The sequence below is a fragment of the Danio aesculapii genome, chromosome 20 (assembly GCF_903798145.1).
Source record: "Danio aesculapii chromosome 20, fDanAes4.1, whole genome shotgun sequence".
Taxonomy (NCBI): Eukaryota; Metazoa; Chordata; class Actinopteri; order Cypriniformes; family Danionidae; genus Danio; species Danio aesculapii.
This window is the reverse complement of record NC_079454.1, coordinates 50,833,409-50,848,155: the sequence shown is the minus strand read 5'-3', so window position 1 is coordinate 50,848,155 and position 14,747 is coordinate 50,833,409. Positions and strand designations below refer to the sequence as shown.

General features: G+C 34.8%; 2 protein-coding genes across 3 annotated transcripts in view; one reads left to right on the top strand and one right to left on the bottom strand.

Moving 5' to 3' along the window:
- cpsf2 (cleavage and polyadenylation specific factor 2) overlaps nt 1-9,479 on the bottom strand; it is a 31,370-nt gene extending 21,891 nt beyond the window's left edge. The window contains exons 1-5 of one of the 2 annotated variants that reach the window (XM_056481663.1): nt 9,337-9,479; nt 6,404-6,556; nt 3,985-4,144; nt 493-598; nt 261-390 (exon numbers count right to left, since the gene is read on the bottom strand). In XM_056481663.1, the coding sequence (XP_056337638.1) occupies nt 261-390; nt 493-598; nt 3,985-4,144; nt 6,404-6,552 (545 nt within the window). In that variant the 5' untranslated portion in view covers nt 6,553-6,556; nt 9,337-9,479. The remainder of the gene's footprint in view (nt 1-260; nt 391-492; nt 599-3,984; nt 4,145-6,403; nt 6,557-9,336) is intronic. The other variant, XM_056481664.1, reaches the window with a different exon arrangement.
- A 497-nt stretch (nt 9,480-9,976) lies between these two features.
- On the top strand, nt 9,977-14,570 carry LOC130247971 (NADH dehydrogenase [ubiquinone] 1 beta subcomplex subunit 1-like). Its single transcript, XM_056481487.1, has 3 exons — nt 9,977-10,061; nt 14,193-14,337; nt 14,421-14,570. Exons 2-3 carry the CDS (start codon nt 14,198-14,200, stop codon nt 14,455-14,457), a joined length of 177 nt encoding a protein of 58 aa, XP_056337462.1. The 5' UTR covers nt 9,977-10,061; nt 14,193-14,197; the 3' UTR covers nt 14,458-14,570.
- The last annotated feature ends 177 nt before the right edge of the window (nt 14,571-14,747 follow it).

Genomic DNA, 14,747 nt, shown 5'->3' with positions numbered 1-14,747 from the left:
GATCTTTTAATTTGATAAATATTCTGAAATACCCCCAGAAGGACCTCTGAACTCTGCCCCTCAACTGACTCTTTTAAAACCTTTAAATTATTATTGAGAACATTGGACAGCACAGCAAAAGTAAAATAAAAAATAAAAATCACTGATAAAACTATTCCAAAGTCCAACATTATAAATAAAACATTATATATATATTTATATATATATTTATATTATATAGACCCAATGTGATTTGAATTACAGCAGATTTCTAGACTCACATCTCCCTCTTGTGGTTGAAATCCACACCATAGATGATTTCTTCCTCTCCATCCTTCACTATTTTCCAGATAGTTCCGCCGATCATGTGACCCGCAGGAAGCGGTGTGATGGACAGACCATGACCTTTCCCTGTTCACCAATAAACCATCATTAAATATCAAGCTCCACAAAGAACACATCAGCACTTTTCTCGAAGAATTGTGCTTTTTTTATTATGATAACTTCTCTCACCTTTCAGGTTGACGATCTGTGAGTATTTCAGTTGCTGGATTTTGTCAAAAGCCGAATCGACATCGTCCAGCGTGAAGAGGGTGAAATCTTCTGTGTTGTGTCGAGACTATGAGTTTAAACAGGATAGAGCATGGTTAATATTTCATAGCTGAACTTTTCATCATAGCAGTGTTTCTCTGCCTCATTCTGCTAGGGAATCTGTTTGAATGAGGGTTCAACTGCAGTTCACGTTTATGATGCATCACAGGAATGTAACATTTAATATTTATAATAAGGATTATATAACATACTTTTGCTTTAAATAAATATTAATAATATATATTTTAAATAAACCGTTAACAGTTATGATTGCAGTACCACAATAAGTTTGCTCACAAAAATTATATATACAGTTGAAGTCAGAATTATTAGTCGCCCTTTGATTTATTATAATTTTTAAAAAATATTTCCTAAATGGTTTAACAGAGCAAGGAAATTTTCACAGTATGTCTGATAATATTTTTCTTCCGGAGAAAGTCTTATTTGTTTTATTTTCGGCTAGAATGAAAGCAATTTTAATTTCTAAAAACCAATTTAAGTCAATAATATTAGCTCCTTTAAGCAATATTTTTTCGATAGTCTACAGAACAAAGCATCGTTATACAACAACTTGCCTAATTACCCTAACCTGCCTAGTTAACCTAATTACCCTAGTTAAGCCTTTAAATGCCACTTTAAGCTGTATAGAAGTGTCTTGAAAAATATCTAGTCAAATATAATCTACTGTCATCATATACACACACACTTATTTACACACAACAGTTCTGTCTGGTTCTCAAATCTGACTGGCAGATAGCAGTAAGATATTAAAGTAATCTCAGCACTAGTACAGCCTCCTCACACTTGTATTACTCTGCCCACATAGAGTGACAGTAGATCAATAAACTCACTTCAGTTTGACAATATTGCAGCTGTTGGACAACATAATGTACCTTCGAGGCTTTTTTAGGCAAGAATGTAGTCGTTTAGATTGCAACTATACAGTTTATTTATAAGGATAGTGCCTATTAATAATTTCAGAGATACAGCACATCAACAGCCATCAGCCTGTCATACTGTGCAGAGTAAAGATGGTTGATGTTCTGCCACAAGATAGCGACAGAGGCCACATAGTAAGCCCTTAGGTAAGCGATGTAGTGCTGTCTTTATATCATAGTCTAGTGTTTATGGTAGTGTTTGGCTTTTTCGGGATTAATTATTGTGATCTGCTGATTGCAACAGAGAAATACTGGGAAATCTCTGTAGACTGATGGCATTTCATGCTGTTCAGTCTTATAATCTTAAAATGTCAGCAAAAATGATCTGTTTTTTCATCACTTTAGACATTACGCTAGAGAATCATTCAAATACTAGCTCTTAAGGGACATTGGTGAAGTCGCAACGGTTTCTGCACGTCAGCTGCAGATGTGAATGAACGAAGTAGTTCCTCATACAAAAGGGCTTTTAGACTGTCCGTGTTTGCTTTTTTTTTCATACACACGATAATGATGCCAAACTGTTTCTATAACGCAATATCACACTCATAGCAGTGCAATATGGCTGTACTGTATATCGTCACTAGTGGGACACTAAGGCACTCAGTCTGTGGCCTTGTTCCAACGCATGCCATATCGCACTGCTACTCATGTGATATTGCTCATATTTACACATTTATGCTGAGCACTGTATGCATGTGTGTGTAAAACTAATCCATAACAGATAACAGATTAATACTGTTATACCTTTAAGCAGATATAATTGCATTACTGTATATGCAATTATGTTTATTCACACATGACTTTTATCATTTAAATGATGCCATGTACTGTCAAGTTTTTCATTCTTAACTAATTTGAAACAATTTTTAAAAAGTCTTCATTCATATGACAATCATAAGTAGGGCTGTGCAATATGTTGATATATACTGTACGGACAAAAAAAGTCTATAGCTTTGTATTATGCTCTATCATTTATTTTGTGGTGACAAACACATTGTTTAGGGGAATACTTCTTAATTTATATAAGCGCAATATTATGGGATGTGATGGAATGCAGACAAAAACATGAATAGCAGCATCGTGAAATTGTTACTAAACATTTCTAAACAACATTTAGTTTTAATAACTAATTTGTAAAAACTAGGGCCAGACAGAATCTGCGGACGTTTTTTGTCATTTCTGCAGAGAATTTGGTTAAATCTGTGGATTTCTGCGGAATTATTTTTGGAGTATCATAACTAAACCTTAATATGTGCAAATAACGGCAGCTAGCTCTCTGCAACTCTCACATGGTCACCCACTTAAGCTAAGCCCGGTCAGTACCTGGATGGGAGACCTCATGGGAAAACTAGGTTTCTGCCGGAAGTGGTGTTAGTGAGACCAGCAGGGGGCGCCCAACCTGCGGTCTGTGTGGGTACTAATGCCCCAGTATAGAGACAGGGACTCTATACTGCTCAGTGAGCGCTGTCTTTCAGATGAGATGTTAAACCGAGGTCCTGACTCTCTGTGGTCATTAAAAATCCCAGGATGTCATTCTGCATATTGGTGGTGGATGAGGAGATTCCCCCCTGTAAAGCGATTTGAGTGCCCAGAAAGGCGCTATATAAATGTAAGGAATTTTTATTATTATAAAAATATTATCTTTTTAACTTGTATTTAATGTTTAAAATGCAAATCCAATAAGATTCACTTAATTTGGTAAACAAAGCAAGTCTCTCATATAATATCTCCACTAAAAGACAGAAAATATTACTGTACAAACTGCATTGTACATAAATCAGATGAACATTTTCATATATTAGTCAATAATATTACTTTAATTACTTTGAAAAGTGAATAAATATAGATTTACACACATTTACTCAAGTAAATAAACAGAATTAATGATGGCTAAAAATCCAGGGAATTCTGTGCGCGCAGATTCCCTGTGGGCCTACTAATAACTGATTTCTTTTATCTTTGTCATGCTGACAGTACATAATATTTGACTAGATATTTTTCAAGACACTAGTATTCAGCTTAAAGTGACATTTAAAGGCTTAACTAGGTTAATCATGAAGCTAGGGTAATTAGGCAAGTTATTGTGTAACAGTGGTTTGTTCTGTAGACAATAGAAACAAATATTGCTTAAGGGGGCTAATAATTTTGACCTTAAAAGGGTTTTTAAAAAATTAAAACAGCTTTTATTCTAGCCGAAATAAAACAAACAAGACTTTCTCCAGAAGAAAAAATATCAAAGAGGAATAAGAAATACTGTAAAAAATTCTTTGCTCTGTTAAACATCATTTGGGAAATATTTAGCAAAAGAAAAAAAAACAAAAGCAACCACAGGAGGGGTAATAATTCAGACTTCAACTTTTTATTATTATCAGAATATGAGATGACTTTATATTGACTTATATTGTGATATGAGATTTGTCTCATATCGTCCAGTCTTTATCATAAGCAATACTTTGTGTATATCCGTCCAGCTCACCTGATAGAGATCATACATGAACATCTGGCCCATCTTGTAGACTGGGATGGTGGCATAGATTGTACAGTTGAGCCCCAGTTTGCCCACAGCATACGGTAAAGCACCCAAATGCACATGATCAGGGTGAGAAAGCAGCACTGCATCCACCTGATGCACATACCTGACTCGCACAAAACAGGAAATACACATCACACATAGGAAATTACATCAATAACGCTACATCATTGTGAATCCCTTATATAGATATATGCTGATATTTGGATATTCAATAAATTGTGATAATGAACATGCACAATATTGATATCGCGGACACTTAAAATTATTATTTATTTTTATTATTATTATTATTATATTATTATTATTACACTACAAATAATTATTATTTAAAGGTCCCGTAAAGTGCTTTGAAATGTGCATTTTTATTCGACGTTTAATATAACCCCAACTGAAACATGAAGAGATGGCGGGCCACAGAGTAGCTCCTCCCCTTTTAAAAAAACAGCCAATAGCATTTTGTTTTTATCACAGCTCTGCCAGTGAGAGTTGTTGAGCTCAAGCGCATCAAATGAAAAGCAAATGAGAAGCATCTTGAAGGGGCAGGGCATGTTAGACACTAGAGAGCATTTGATTGGTCAGAAGATTTGATGAGAAACTGAAGTATGAGGTGATGTGAAAAAAAATTGTTGATCCATTTAGACAGAAGTGACAAACTGCAAACTTTGGATGTTTATATATAGTTTTTAGCTTCTAAATGCAATTTTGTCACTGTTTTTGAGCAAACTAGCCTAATAGATACTACATACTGATACTAAACATCTCACATTTCAGGGTACTTTTTTTTTTTTTTAGAGCAGAGTTTCCCAACCCTGTTCCTGAAGGCACGCCAACAGTACACATTTTCATTCTCTCTCTAATCAAACACACCTGAAACACTCATAAGAACATTAGAAGAGACTCCAAATCTGAAGTTAATGGTCAGATGATGGGACATCCAAAAACATGAACTGTTTGTGTGCCTCCAGGAAAAGGGTTGGAAACACTGGTTTTAGAGTATTCAGATTGTATTTCAGTGTTCAACACAGCACCGAATGAGGAAGACTTAATAGGCAATTTATTTTCACACATTTTCAGATTAATCTGGGATAGAAGTTGAGATTCTGTGCATATGTATGGGCCCTTTTGTTTGTTAACACTTTGTACAGTAAGGTTGCATTTGTTAACATCAGTTTCATTTAATTAAAGTCAATGTATGACAACTACAAAACATGATTATTAATCTTAGGTGACACCAATATCTTTGTTAATGCCTAATTTTAATGCATTAAAATCAAAAGTCGTAATTATTTTTTTAAATCAAAGTTAATAACTAATAAAATCCAGTTGTATTTTTTAAAGTTACTATAACATAACTTTAATATGTCTTTTTCATACTGTTGATTTGAATGCATCAACTAACATTACTAATGAGACTTTATTGTAAAGCGTTATCTATTGTACATCCTTTTGCAATTTAATTTGGTTAAAATGTATTTAATCTGGACATGTACATACAAAAAATATGATTAAGTATTGTGTGTTACTGTACCTGCTAAATTAATCAATAATGAAATTGTGATAATACTATATATCATGATAAAAGTATCAACAATTAGCATTGCAACAAGAACATTGGCTACGACATAAGCATACACTCTACAATAAGCAATATACTAAGTATTTTGGGCTCTTCATTCATTAATTTTTTTTGGCTTAATCAGGGGTCGCCACAGTGGAATGAACCGCCAACTTATCCAGCACATGTTTTACGCAGAGGATGCCCTTCCAGCTGCCACCCATCACTGGGAAACATCCATCCACACTCAATCACACACATACACTACGGACAATTTAGCTTAGCCAATTTACCTGTACCACATGTCTTTGGACTCTTGGGTGAAACCGGAGCACCCGGAGGAAACCCACGCAAACACAGGGAGAACATGCAAACTCCACACAGAAACGCCAACTAACCCAGCCAAGGCTTGAACCAGTGACCTTCTTGCTGTGAGGCGATCGTGCTACCCACTGCACCACCATGCAGCCATTTTGAGCTATTATACATATTAAATTAATCCCTTTTGCAGCTCAGGTCATATCGTGATAATACCATATACTGTGATAAGGTTTCAGCAATTGATCGCAACAATTCAATTTGATACTGCCGTAAAAGCTTAGGTCAATATCCTGATAATACTTATATTAACAATAAAATTTGATACCGTTATAAAACTGAACTGAAGCAGTTTCAATTTACTAGTAACTATCAATTATTATAACACTAGTCAATTTAATAGTCTGTTAAGCTGCTTTGACACAATCTACATTGTAAAAGCACTATAGAAATCAAGATGAACTGAACTGAATCAGCATAAACTCATACCGCTTCAGGGAATCTATGATGTCCATGGAGAAAGTTTCATCCCAGCCGCAGTCGAGCAGAAAGCGAAACTCGTCCACCTGTAGCAGGTAACACAGAGCAGATTCCTCCTGGACTCCGGATAGAGCCGTCAGCTTGATGATGGACGTCATTCTGCTGTGTGAATGAAGAATGAACATCAGAGATCATCAGTAAATCACCAACAGAAAACAGCACATTTAGACTTGACATTTGATTTTAAATCAGAATGACATTTAAGAACATTTCTATCACAAGAAGTGAGTCAGACACAATGATTGCAGATTTTGATAATACTTTGATATTTGCAGTGGTGTAAAACACTTTAAAAAATAAATTAAGTACTTGTAATTTAACTGAGTCCAGGTACAAAGAAGAAAAAAAATGCGTCTTATGAATGTATTTACAGGTAAAACGAGGAATGCACTGATCTCAACTTAAACAAGAGCAGGTGGTCTAACAATATAGCGTTCCGATGTTATTTCAGAACAGCATATCTGTGATTTCCTCATTCTTATTGAGCTCACGACTGTTACGCATGCTGAACTCCACCACTGTATAACATTCTCAGAGTGATCTTCACCATGGCAGAGCAAACTGAAGATGCAGTCCTTGAAGGACATTCAGCTAGCATTGAATAACGGTCAGTGTACTGTTAGGAACCCACATCAGGCAAGTGTGATATAGGGAAGTCTTTTTCATGCGTCATAGATGGAAATAGAAAATATTACCCTTTGCATGATGTGATAATACCTCAAAGTTTTACCTTTTAGCAGTCTCAAGACTGGCGGCACTCATGTCTCATCACAAAGGGGCAAACAAAACTGACATTTAGCCTAAAATCCTTGCACAACCTACAATTTTATCTGTTATCTCTCTCTTTTGGTAGTACCTAATTTAACGTGAGATTTTGGGAAACCAGATGTAAATTAGCAGGAGACGATCAGGTAGAAAATTATTCCAACGGGCAGCAGGTGAGCAAAGACTGAATATAGCGTTTGGGTGCGGATTAAAAACCTTGCAGGAGCAGGACTTAAATAAACAGTCCGGCGCAGACCTCTACCGATAACTTTTTAGATTTGGAGGCTGATATATTAGCCGATAAATATAAATATTTTCCATTTTTTTCTAAATGATTACAAACAAAACACATACAGTGAATAACTGATTTATTTAAAACAACTTAAAGTTTGATCTGGATCTCTGAACTTTATTAAGCAACTATCCTAAGGCCAACTTTCTTTTATATAAATACAATCTACTGCCTGGCAAACAAAGCCTAAATAAAGCAATCAAGTAACTAAACTTATTCAAAGTACCAGTAAAATAAAAAACTGTGGTGGCAACAAGAATTTGAAATGATTCAACCAGTAAAAATTGTAAAAATATATAAATATAGCTACAAGCAGCAATTAAAAGCCAAGCAGCAAAAAAAAAAAAAAAAATCGTAAATTACTCTGACATATGTTCTAAAATATATTAAATATGAGCTTAGTTTTTTGTAGTGCACAGATAATGATAGCCGATATCGATATGGCTGCCGATATATATTGTGCACCCTTACTTCAAGCAGTACTTGCTGCATTTTCATCATTTATGTTATTCTGTCTTATACATATTACATTTCTTGGTATATATATATATATATATATAATCTTGGAATTTTCTGGCCAAAATGCATTTCATAATAAAATCTGAGGACCCTTTTCTCCTCCTAGAATGTCAATACCTTTTTTTTTTTCACTTAATCTTCAATCTTTTTTTCACTCACATCATTTTGAGATCAGATTAACAACAACATGGCATTTAAATAAGAAAATCATCCAGCAATTTACCATAGTATTATTATGGTTTACAAAAGTCAATGGCACATGTACTATGTTAATACGTATTCTTGAATTTGAAATGGTTTCAACCAGTAAAAATTATATATAAATATAGGCTACCCAGCAGCAATTAAAAGCCAAGCAGTCCAGATTAGTACATATATACAGTGTTTTATATATATATATATATATATATATATATATATATATATATATATATATATATATATATTATATATATATACATCAAGGGTTACCACAGCAGAATGAATCGGAAATTACTCTGACAATATGTTCTAAAACATATTAAAATATGAGCTTAGTTTTTTTTGAAGTGCACAGATAATGTTAGCCGTTATCGATATGGCTGCCGATATATTGTTACTGTGCACCCTTACTTCAAGCAGTACGTGCTGCATTTTCATTCTTTATTTATCTGTCTTATGCATATGTATGTGTGTATGTATGTATGTATGTATGTATATATATGTATATATATTTTTTTTCTGAATTTTCTGGCCAAAATGCATTTCATTATAAAATCTGAGGCCCTTCTCTCCTAGAAGTTTGATAGTATTTTTTTTCACTCAATCTTATATTAAGCCTAATTTTTGAGATCAGATTTAACAACAACATGGCATTTAAATAAGAAAATCAATCCAGCAATTTACATAGTATTATTATGGTTTACAAAAGTCAATGGCACATGTACTATGTTAATAACGTATTCTTTGATGTAGCTCCAAATACCATAGTATTATTATCTGATAACATCCCTGTAGCATGACCCTAACCATAGAACGTTTTGTAAACAAGCTAACGTTAACGTTAATTCATACATATGCTAATAAAGACAACAGACAAGCATATAATGAGAAAAACTATCATTTCAAGACACAGAGCGGAAATAGTTTGAAATAATGAACGAATAAAGTACTCTTGAGCCTTCTTTGTTTACACAATTTCTAAACATTAAGATAAATCTGACATTAAACTTAAATCTTAACTCAATGAAAACACATTAGAATCAAACAAATGAAGTGGTGTTCTTGGCAAAACTGACCGAATATATGTAAATATAAAGGTACATACCCGAATCCTGTAATATCACCTTTTGAATTTAGGAGGTTTGGTTTCTTATAATGTTATGAAAATCGATCAAAAAATCATCTTTAATCATATTAATGTGTGAAGATCGGCGGCATGAGAGGAGCAGCCATTACCACCGCTGCCGACGTCACTAGACTCTACCACTGACAGTTTTAGAGGGGTACTTATAATAACCAACAAAAGTCTCCTAAACGTAAAGCATACACTCCCTTAATTATATAGATATTAACTTTTGGATTAAATATATTTCAACAATATAGTTATTATGGAGACAGACTACAATTCTGACCGAAAATTAATTATTAATTGCGAAACTCGCGATTCAAAGCCAAGATTTTAAGATAGAAAGTAGGAAAGAAAATAAATTATATTTCAGCGGAGGAAACAGTCTCCCGTTATTTTTCTTAAGATAAATCTAATACATGATAAAACAAATAACTATAATAAAGTGAATAACGAATAATGAATAAGTCCAAAAACAATATACCTAGAATACACTTCAGTGTACCATTAAGAGCCAGGGTATTACTTCATTTATTTAATTTAATTTGATTAACCTGCACAAATTAACAGCGAATTTTAACTTTCGGTTAAACTGTGCCTGTAACACAAAGGTTTGATGGTGCCTCCCTTCAAACTATTGACATATGGTGCAGCCCAAAGCCCTCTCACCCTTCTGCTAATGCTGCTGTGCTAGCACTCTCAAGGTAAACGACTTTATATCCTCATAAATGTTACTAATAAACGCGTGCTTATTCCTAATTGTGAATATTAGATGTTTGATAGAGTTATATAGCTGAAAGTGACAATACAATCTCGTATATGTGTGAGGATATTAGCAGATAGTGTGCACAAGGGCCCACAACAGTCACCTTCACGTCAACAAATATTTTTCTATCATAATCTGAATATTGTTTCTATGATGATACTACGACTTGAGTCAATAACGTTACATATAAATGAATAAGAGTTTCTGAGGAGTTCTGCAAACAGACAGATCAGTAACGTTAACGTAAATTCAGCGGAATTTCAGATTTATTTATATATTATAATGTAATTAATAAACATTACGGACAAAATAGTATTAAAAATGTATGTTCAGGTGTTCAATGTACAGTAAAAGCAAACTAATATAAAAACGGGTTATCTGTTTTTGCTTATTAACTTAATTTACATTTAATATTATGTGTATTTAATATATTAATAATATATTTAAGCTAAAGTTGGTTTTATATTCACACATTCAGACTTTCTCCATTATATAATTTCAGGAAAGTATTCTTTGCAAATCCTAAATAGTGAAATCATATTAGAGGCCAATGACTATCAAAGTACAACAGTGTTCACAGTCAGTTAAATAGTGCTAATGTTGTTTGCAAATATGACTTGAATGCTAATTCTGACCGAATATTCAAATTAGCGTGGTAAACACTATAGGGACCGTTAAATGAAGGAATGTGCGAATATATAACAGCACATTCATTCATTTAACTGTTTACGCCAATTTAAAATTCAGTCAGAATTAGCATGCAAGTATGACTTCAAAACCACATTAGCACTATCTAATTGACTGTAAACAATGCTGTACTTTGACAATCATTGGCTGCTAATATGATTTCTCGATTTAGAATTTGCAAAGAATACTTTCCTGAAACTATATTATTAAGGAGAATGTCTGAATATCCGAATATAAATACAACTTTACCTCTATAAGGTTTTTAACGCAAGACACTGCAAATGAATAGTAGGGAAAACGATCACCATTCTTCCCCAGTAGATTTGTGTATGTATGTTATAACTAAGCTTGCTAAAATAGTGTTTAAATGTGCAAATGAATTTTTTTTATATATATTTATTATTTATTCATTTCACAGAACTCTTTGGAGTTTGAATGAAGAGAGTAATGCATCTTTATGTTTAGGGCTGGGCGATATCGCAAAAATGCAACATTGATAATTATTTTCCATATTAAACGATAACCATGTAAGTTCCTAATGCTTCCTTGTTTAAAAGAATACCCCAACAATGACTGAAGACAGAAAAATTAGAGGCTCCATTAAATGGCATAACATTTTCGGCCGATACACTTTCAGTGGCTGAAAACTCAGTACATCTCTAATATCAGCACACTTTTAGATTCCCAAAATCGTCTGCGAGTTTACAGTACACAACATGCTTTGTAGAAATTCTGTGAATTAAACTGCACAACCCAAAAGAAACAATGCTAATCTAAAGGATAAGAGTCGGCTCACTTTAAAACAAAAATGATTGATTTGGTTTTACTTGACAGTTTTGCTTTTATGAGGGAAAAGTTTCGTTATGGATGTGACAGATGTGAAAATGCCATTATTGTGACTTTGGCAAATCAATTATAATAGTTTGAAAACACTAAGAGAGACATGTTTGAGTATTTCTAAAGTCGCTTACACCCAAAATCTAGAAACGTTTCACTATTTTGGTCAAAACTTTATTTTTTTAATGGCAAGGTTGACATTTGCATGGAATTGCTCATTATCTTTCTTCTATGTGAATTTTTGTTTTGAGTTTTTACTGCAAATGTCTCATTCATAATGCTGGAATTGCTCAAATAACTCTTAAGTTTTGTTGGTTTAGTGTATAATTCATACATGCGAGTTCAGTCATGTGAAAATGTTCCATTTTTAAAAGGAAGCGTAACACCAAACTCTCCCCTAAACCCAACCGTCATCAGGGGATGAGAAAATCCTACTAATATGTCTGAACGGGATGGTCAGGGTGTCCGCAGGGTCTTTAAAAAACTCTTAAAATGTTTTACATTTCAAAAAAACTAAATTAAGCCTTAAAAAAAGTCTTAAATTCACTGAAATTTGTCTTGTAGGTCTTAAATCTTTTTAAACAGGTCTTAATTTCCCTTTATCCAAGTAAAGTTACACAATCAGTGGTTAGCACTGTCGCCTCACGGCAAGAAGGTCGCAGGTTCGATCCCCAGCTGGGTCATTTCTGTGTGGAGTTTGCATGTTCGCTCTGTGTTGGCGTGGGCTGCCTCCGGGTGCTCCGGTTTACCCCCACAAGTCCAAACTAGGCATGGGACGATAACCGTTTTCAAGGTATACTGTGGTTTGATAAATTCGAGGTTTAAATACCATCAAAATGTTCTGTAATACCGGTCCTAAAGTATGAGTAAGATTTTTTTATTTACTTTTTTTTTGTTTGTTTGGGACAACAGTATCTCCAGCAGAAAAATCTCCAAAGTTGCCGTTTTAAATTTTAAAGAAATCTGTGTTTTCAGAATCAGTTTTATTGCCAAGTGTGTTTCACACACACAAGGAATTTGTTCTGGCTACAGAAGCTTCCAGTGTACATAAAGTGACAAGTGACAACACAAAAGAAAGATAAACATTAAACAGATGCGGTTAGTGAAGAAATCTGGATGTTGAATTGTATGTACAGATTGTTATAAATATACAGGTTATAAGGTGCTGTGTTCAAGTGCGTATGTAGAAAGTATTGCATTGTATATTGATATAAGGTGCTGTGTACAAGTGCGTATGAGAAAGTATTGCACATATTTATTGCACAGTAGGGGAATATTTAACTGTTCATAAGGTAGACAGCCTGAGGAAAGAACTTTTCCTGTGTCTGGCTGTTTTTGTGCTTGGTGCTCTGAAGCGCCGACCAGACGGTAACAGTTCGAACAGAAAGTGTGCTGGGTGTGAGGCATCCGGAGTGATTTTGCGAGCCCTTTTACTCACTCTGGAAGAGTACAGTTCTTGAAGTGTGGGAAGGGTTGTGCCAGTGATTCGTTCAGCAGTCCGAACTATTCGCTGTAGTCTGCGGAGGTCGGTTTTGGCATTTTTTGAAAGAAATGAAGACAGCAGAAGTCAATAATTCATTAAATTGTTTAGGCCGGACAGGTTTACTGCAAATTTAAAATGTTTTTTAAATTAAAATATATTGTTTTCAAAGGGGGGAAAAAGTTTTGTTTTTTACCCAGACGTTTAAAAAGAACTTATTTTAGAGCAGTAATCTCCTTACAATGATACCATGAAACCGTGCTATTTATATCCGAGGCTATCATACCTTAAGAATCTTATACCGGCCCATGCCTGGTCCAAGCACATGCACTATAGATGAATTGAATAAGTTAAATTGGCTGTAGTGTATGAGTCTGTCCCCGCTGTGGCGACCCCTGATGAATAAAGGGACTACACTTGGCTTTTCCTCCCATAGACTTCCATTCATACGCACGTGAATGCATCAGAACGGAAACGCAAGGTCATGCGTCAAGTTTCGCAGGTTGCTGCGGTGCAAAAGTTCAAGCTTGGTGAACTCTAACCTGCGAAATCGCATCACTTGACTGCATGAGACCCGTCGAGGAACAAAACATGACCTCTCTGGACAGAAATTTAAAACATGGAGCAAATCGCTCGTTTTTTAAATGTCTAATGATCTTGTTTAATCCCGCCCCTTTTCGCAGCGCCGCACGACAGAATTTCGCACACACAAAGCCCGGTGTGACCGTAGCTTAAGCCGCAGGAAAATGAACGAGATACAATTCACGACAGCTGTTAGACATTTTTACAGCGAATTCTCCTAATTAAATTCCCTAATTTAAAAGAAAACTAAAACAACACCTCCCTTTACATGATCTTCCATTAATAAAAAAATATTTACAGAAGTAACCGTGCCATTAGAAAACAAATCCTCAGTGTTTAGCCCCGAGTAAGCCTAAAATTTCATTATAGCGGTCTTAAAAAAACGTACATTTAATTTGAAGTTCATACGAATTATCCACTGAATCCTAAAGTTCTGAATTGGCATGAGATAGCATTGGATTTGACTGTTTTCTCCATCATCAGGCATCATGGTGAAGTTTGCAGCGTTTGTTCGTGAGCACTGGGTCAATATCCTGGTGCCCATGGGTTTCGTCATGGGTATTTATCTGGACCGGTGGAATGACCAGAAACTCACGGCGTTCAGGAACAAGAGCGCTTTATACAGCAGGTCATTTGAGCTCTTATCAACTCAGAGTGTGTGTTTGTTTGTTTGTAAGTGAATGTGTTCTGAGTGTGTAACTGTGATTTCAGGGAGCTGAAGCCCGGTGAGGAGTACACCTGGAAGTGAGGCTCCGCCACTGATATTTATTGGATCTGATTCCCACCATGTGTATATTGTCTGTCCAGCGACTGTGTCTGATTGCAAACATGCTGCAATAAATTGTCAGTTTAGTTCTGTAAGGCCTCGTGGTTTTGATTTCTCAGAGCTTAAGGACAAGTGATGGGACACTGAAACTCCAAACTCTTCATCGCATTAATATGTGCTCTGATATGATTAGTTTTGATCACCATTCAGGGATTATTATTATGATATGGGCATTATGAAATAACATCAATAGTCCATGTTTTTCATTCTTT

Excerpts from the sequence above, each read along its gene's own strand:
- LOC130247971 (XM_056481487.1), top strand. The coding sequence starts at position 14,198 with ATGGTGAAGTTTGCAGCGTTTGTTCGTGAGCACTGGGTCAATATCCTG. Across the intron at positions 14,338-14,420 it reads AAGAGCGCTTTATACAGCAG|GGAGCTGAAGCCCGGTGAGG; the intron begins GTCATTTGAGCT and ends CTGTGATTTCAG.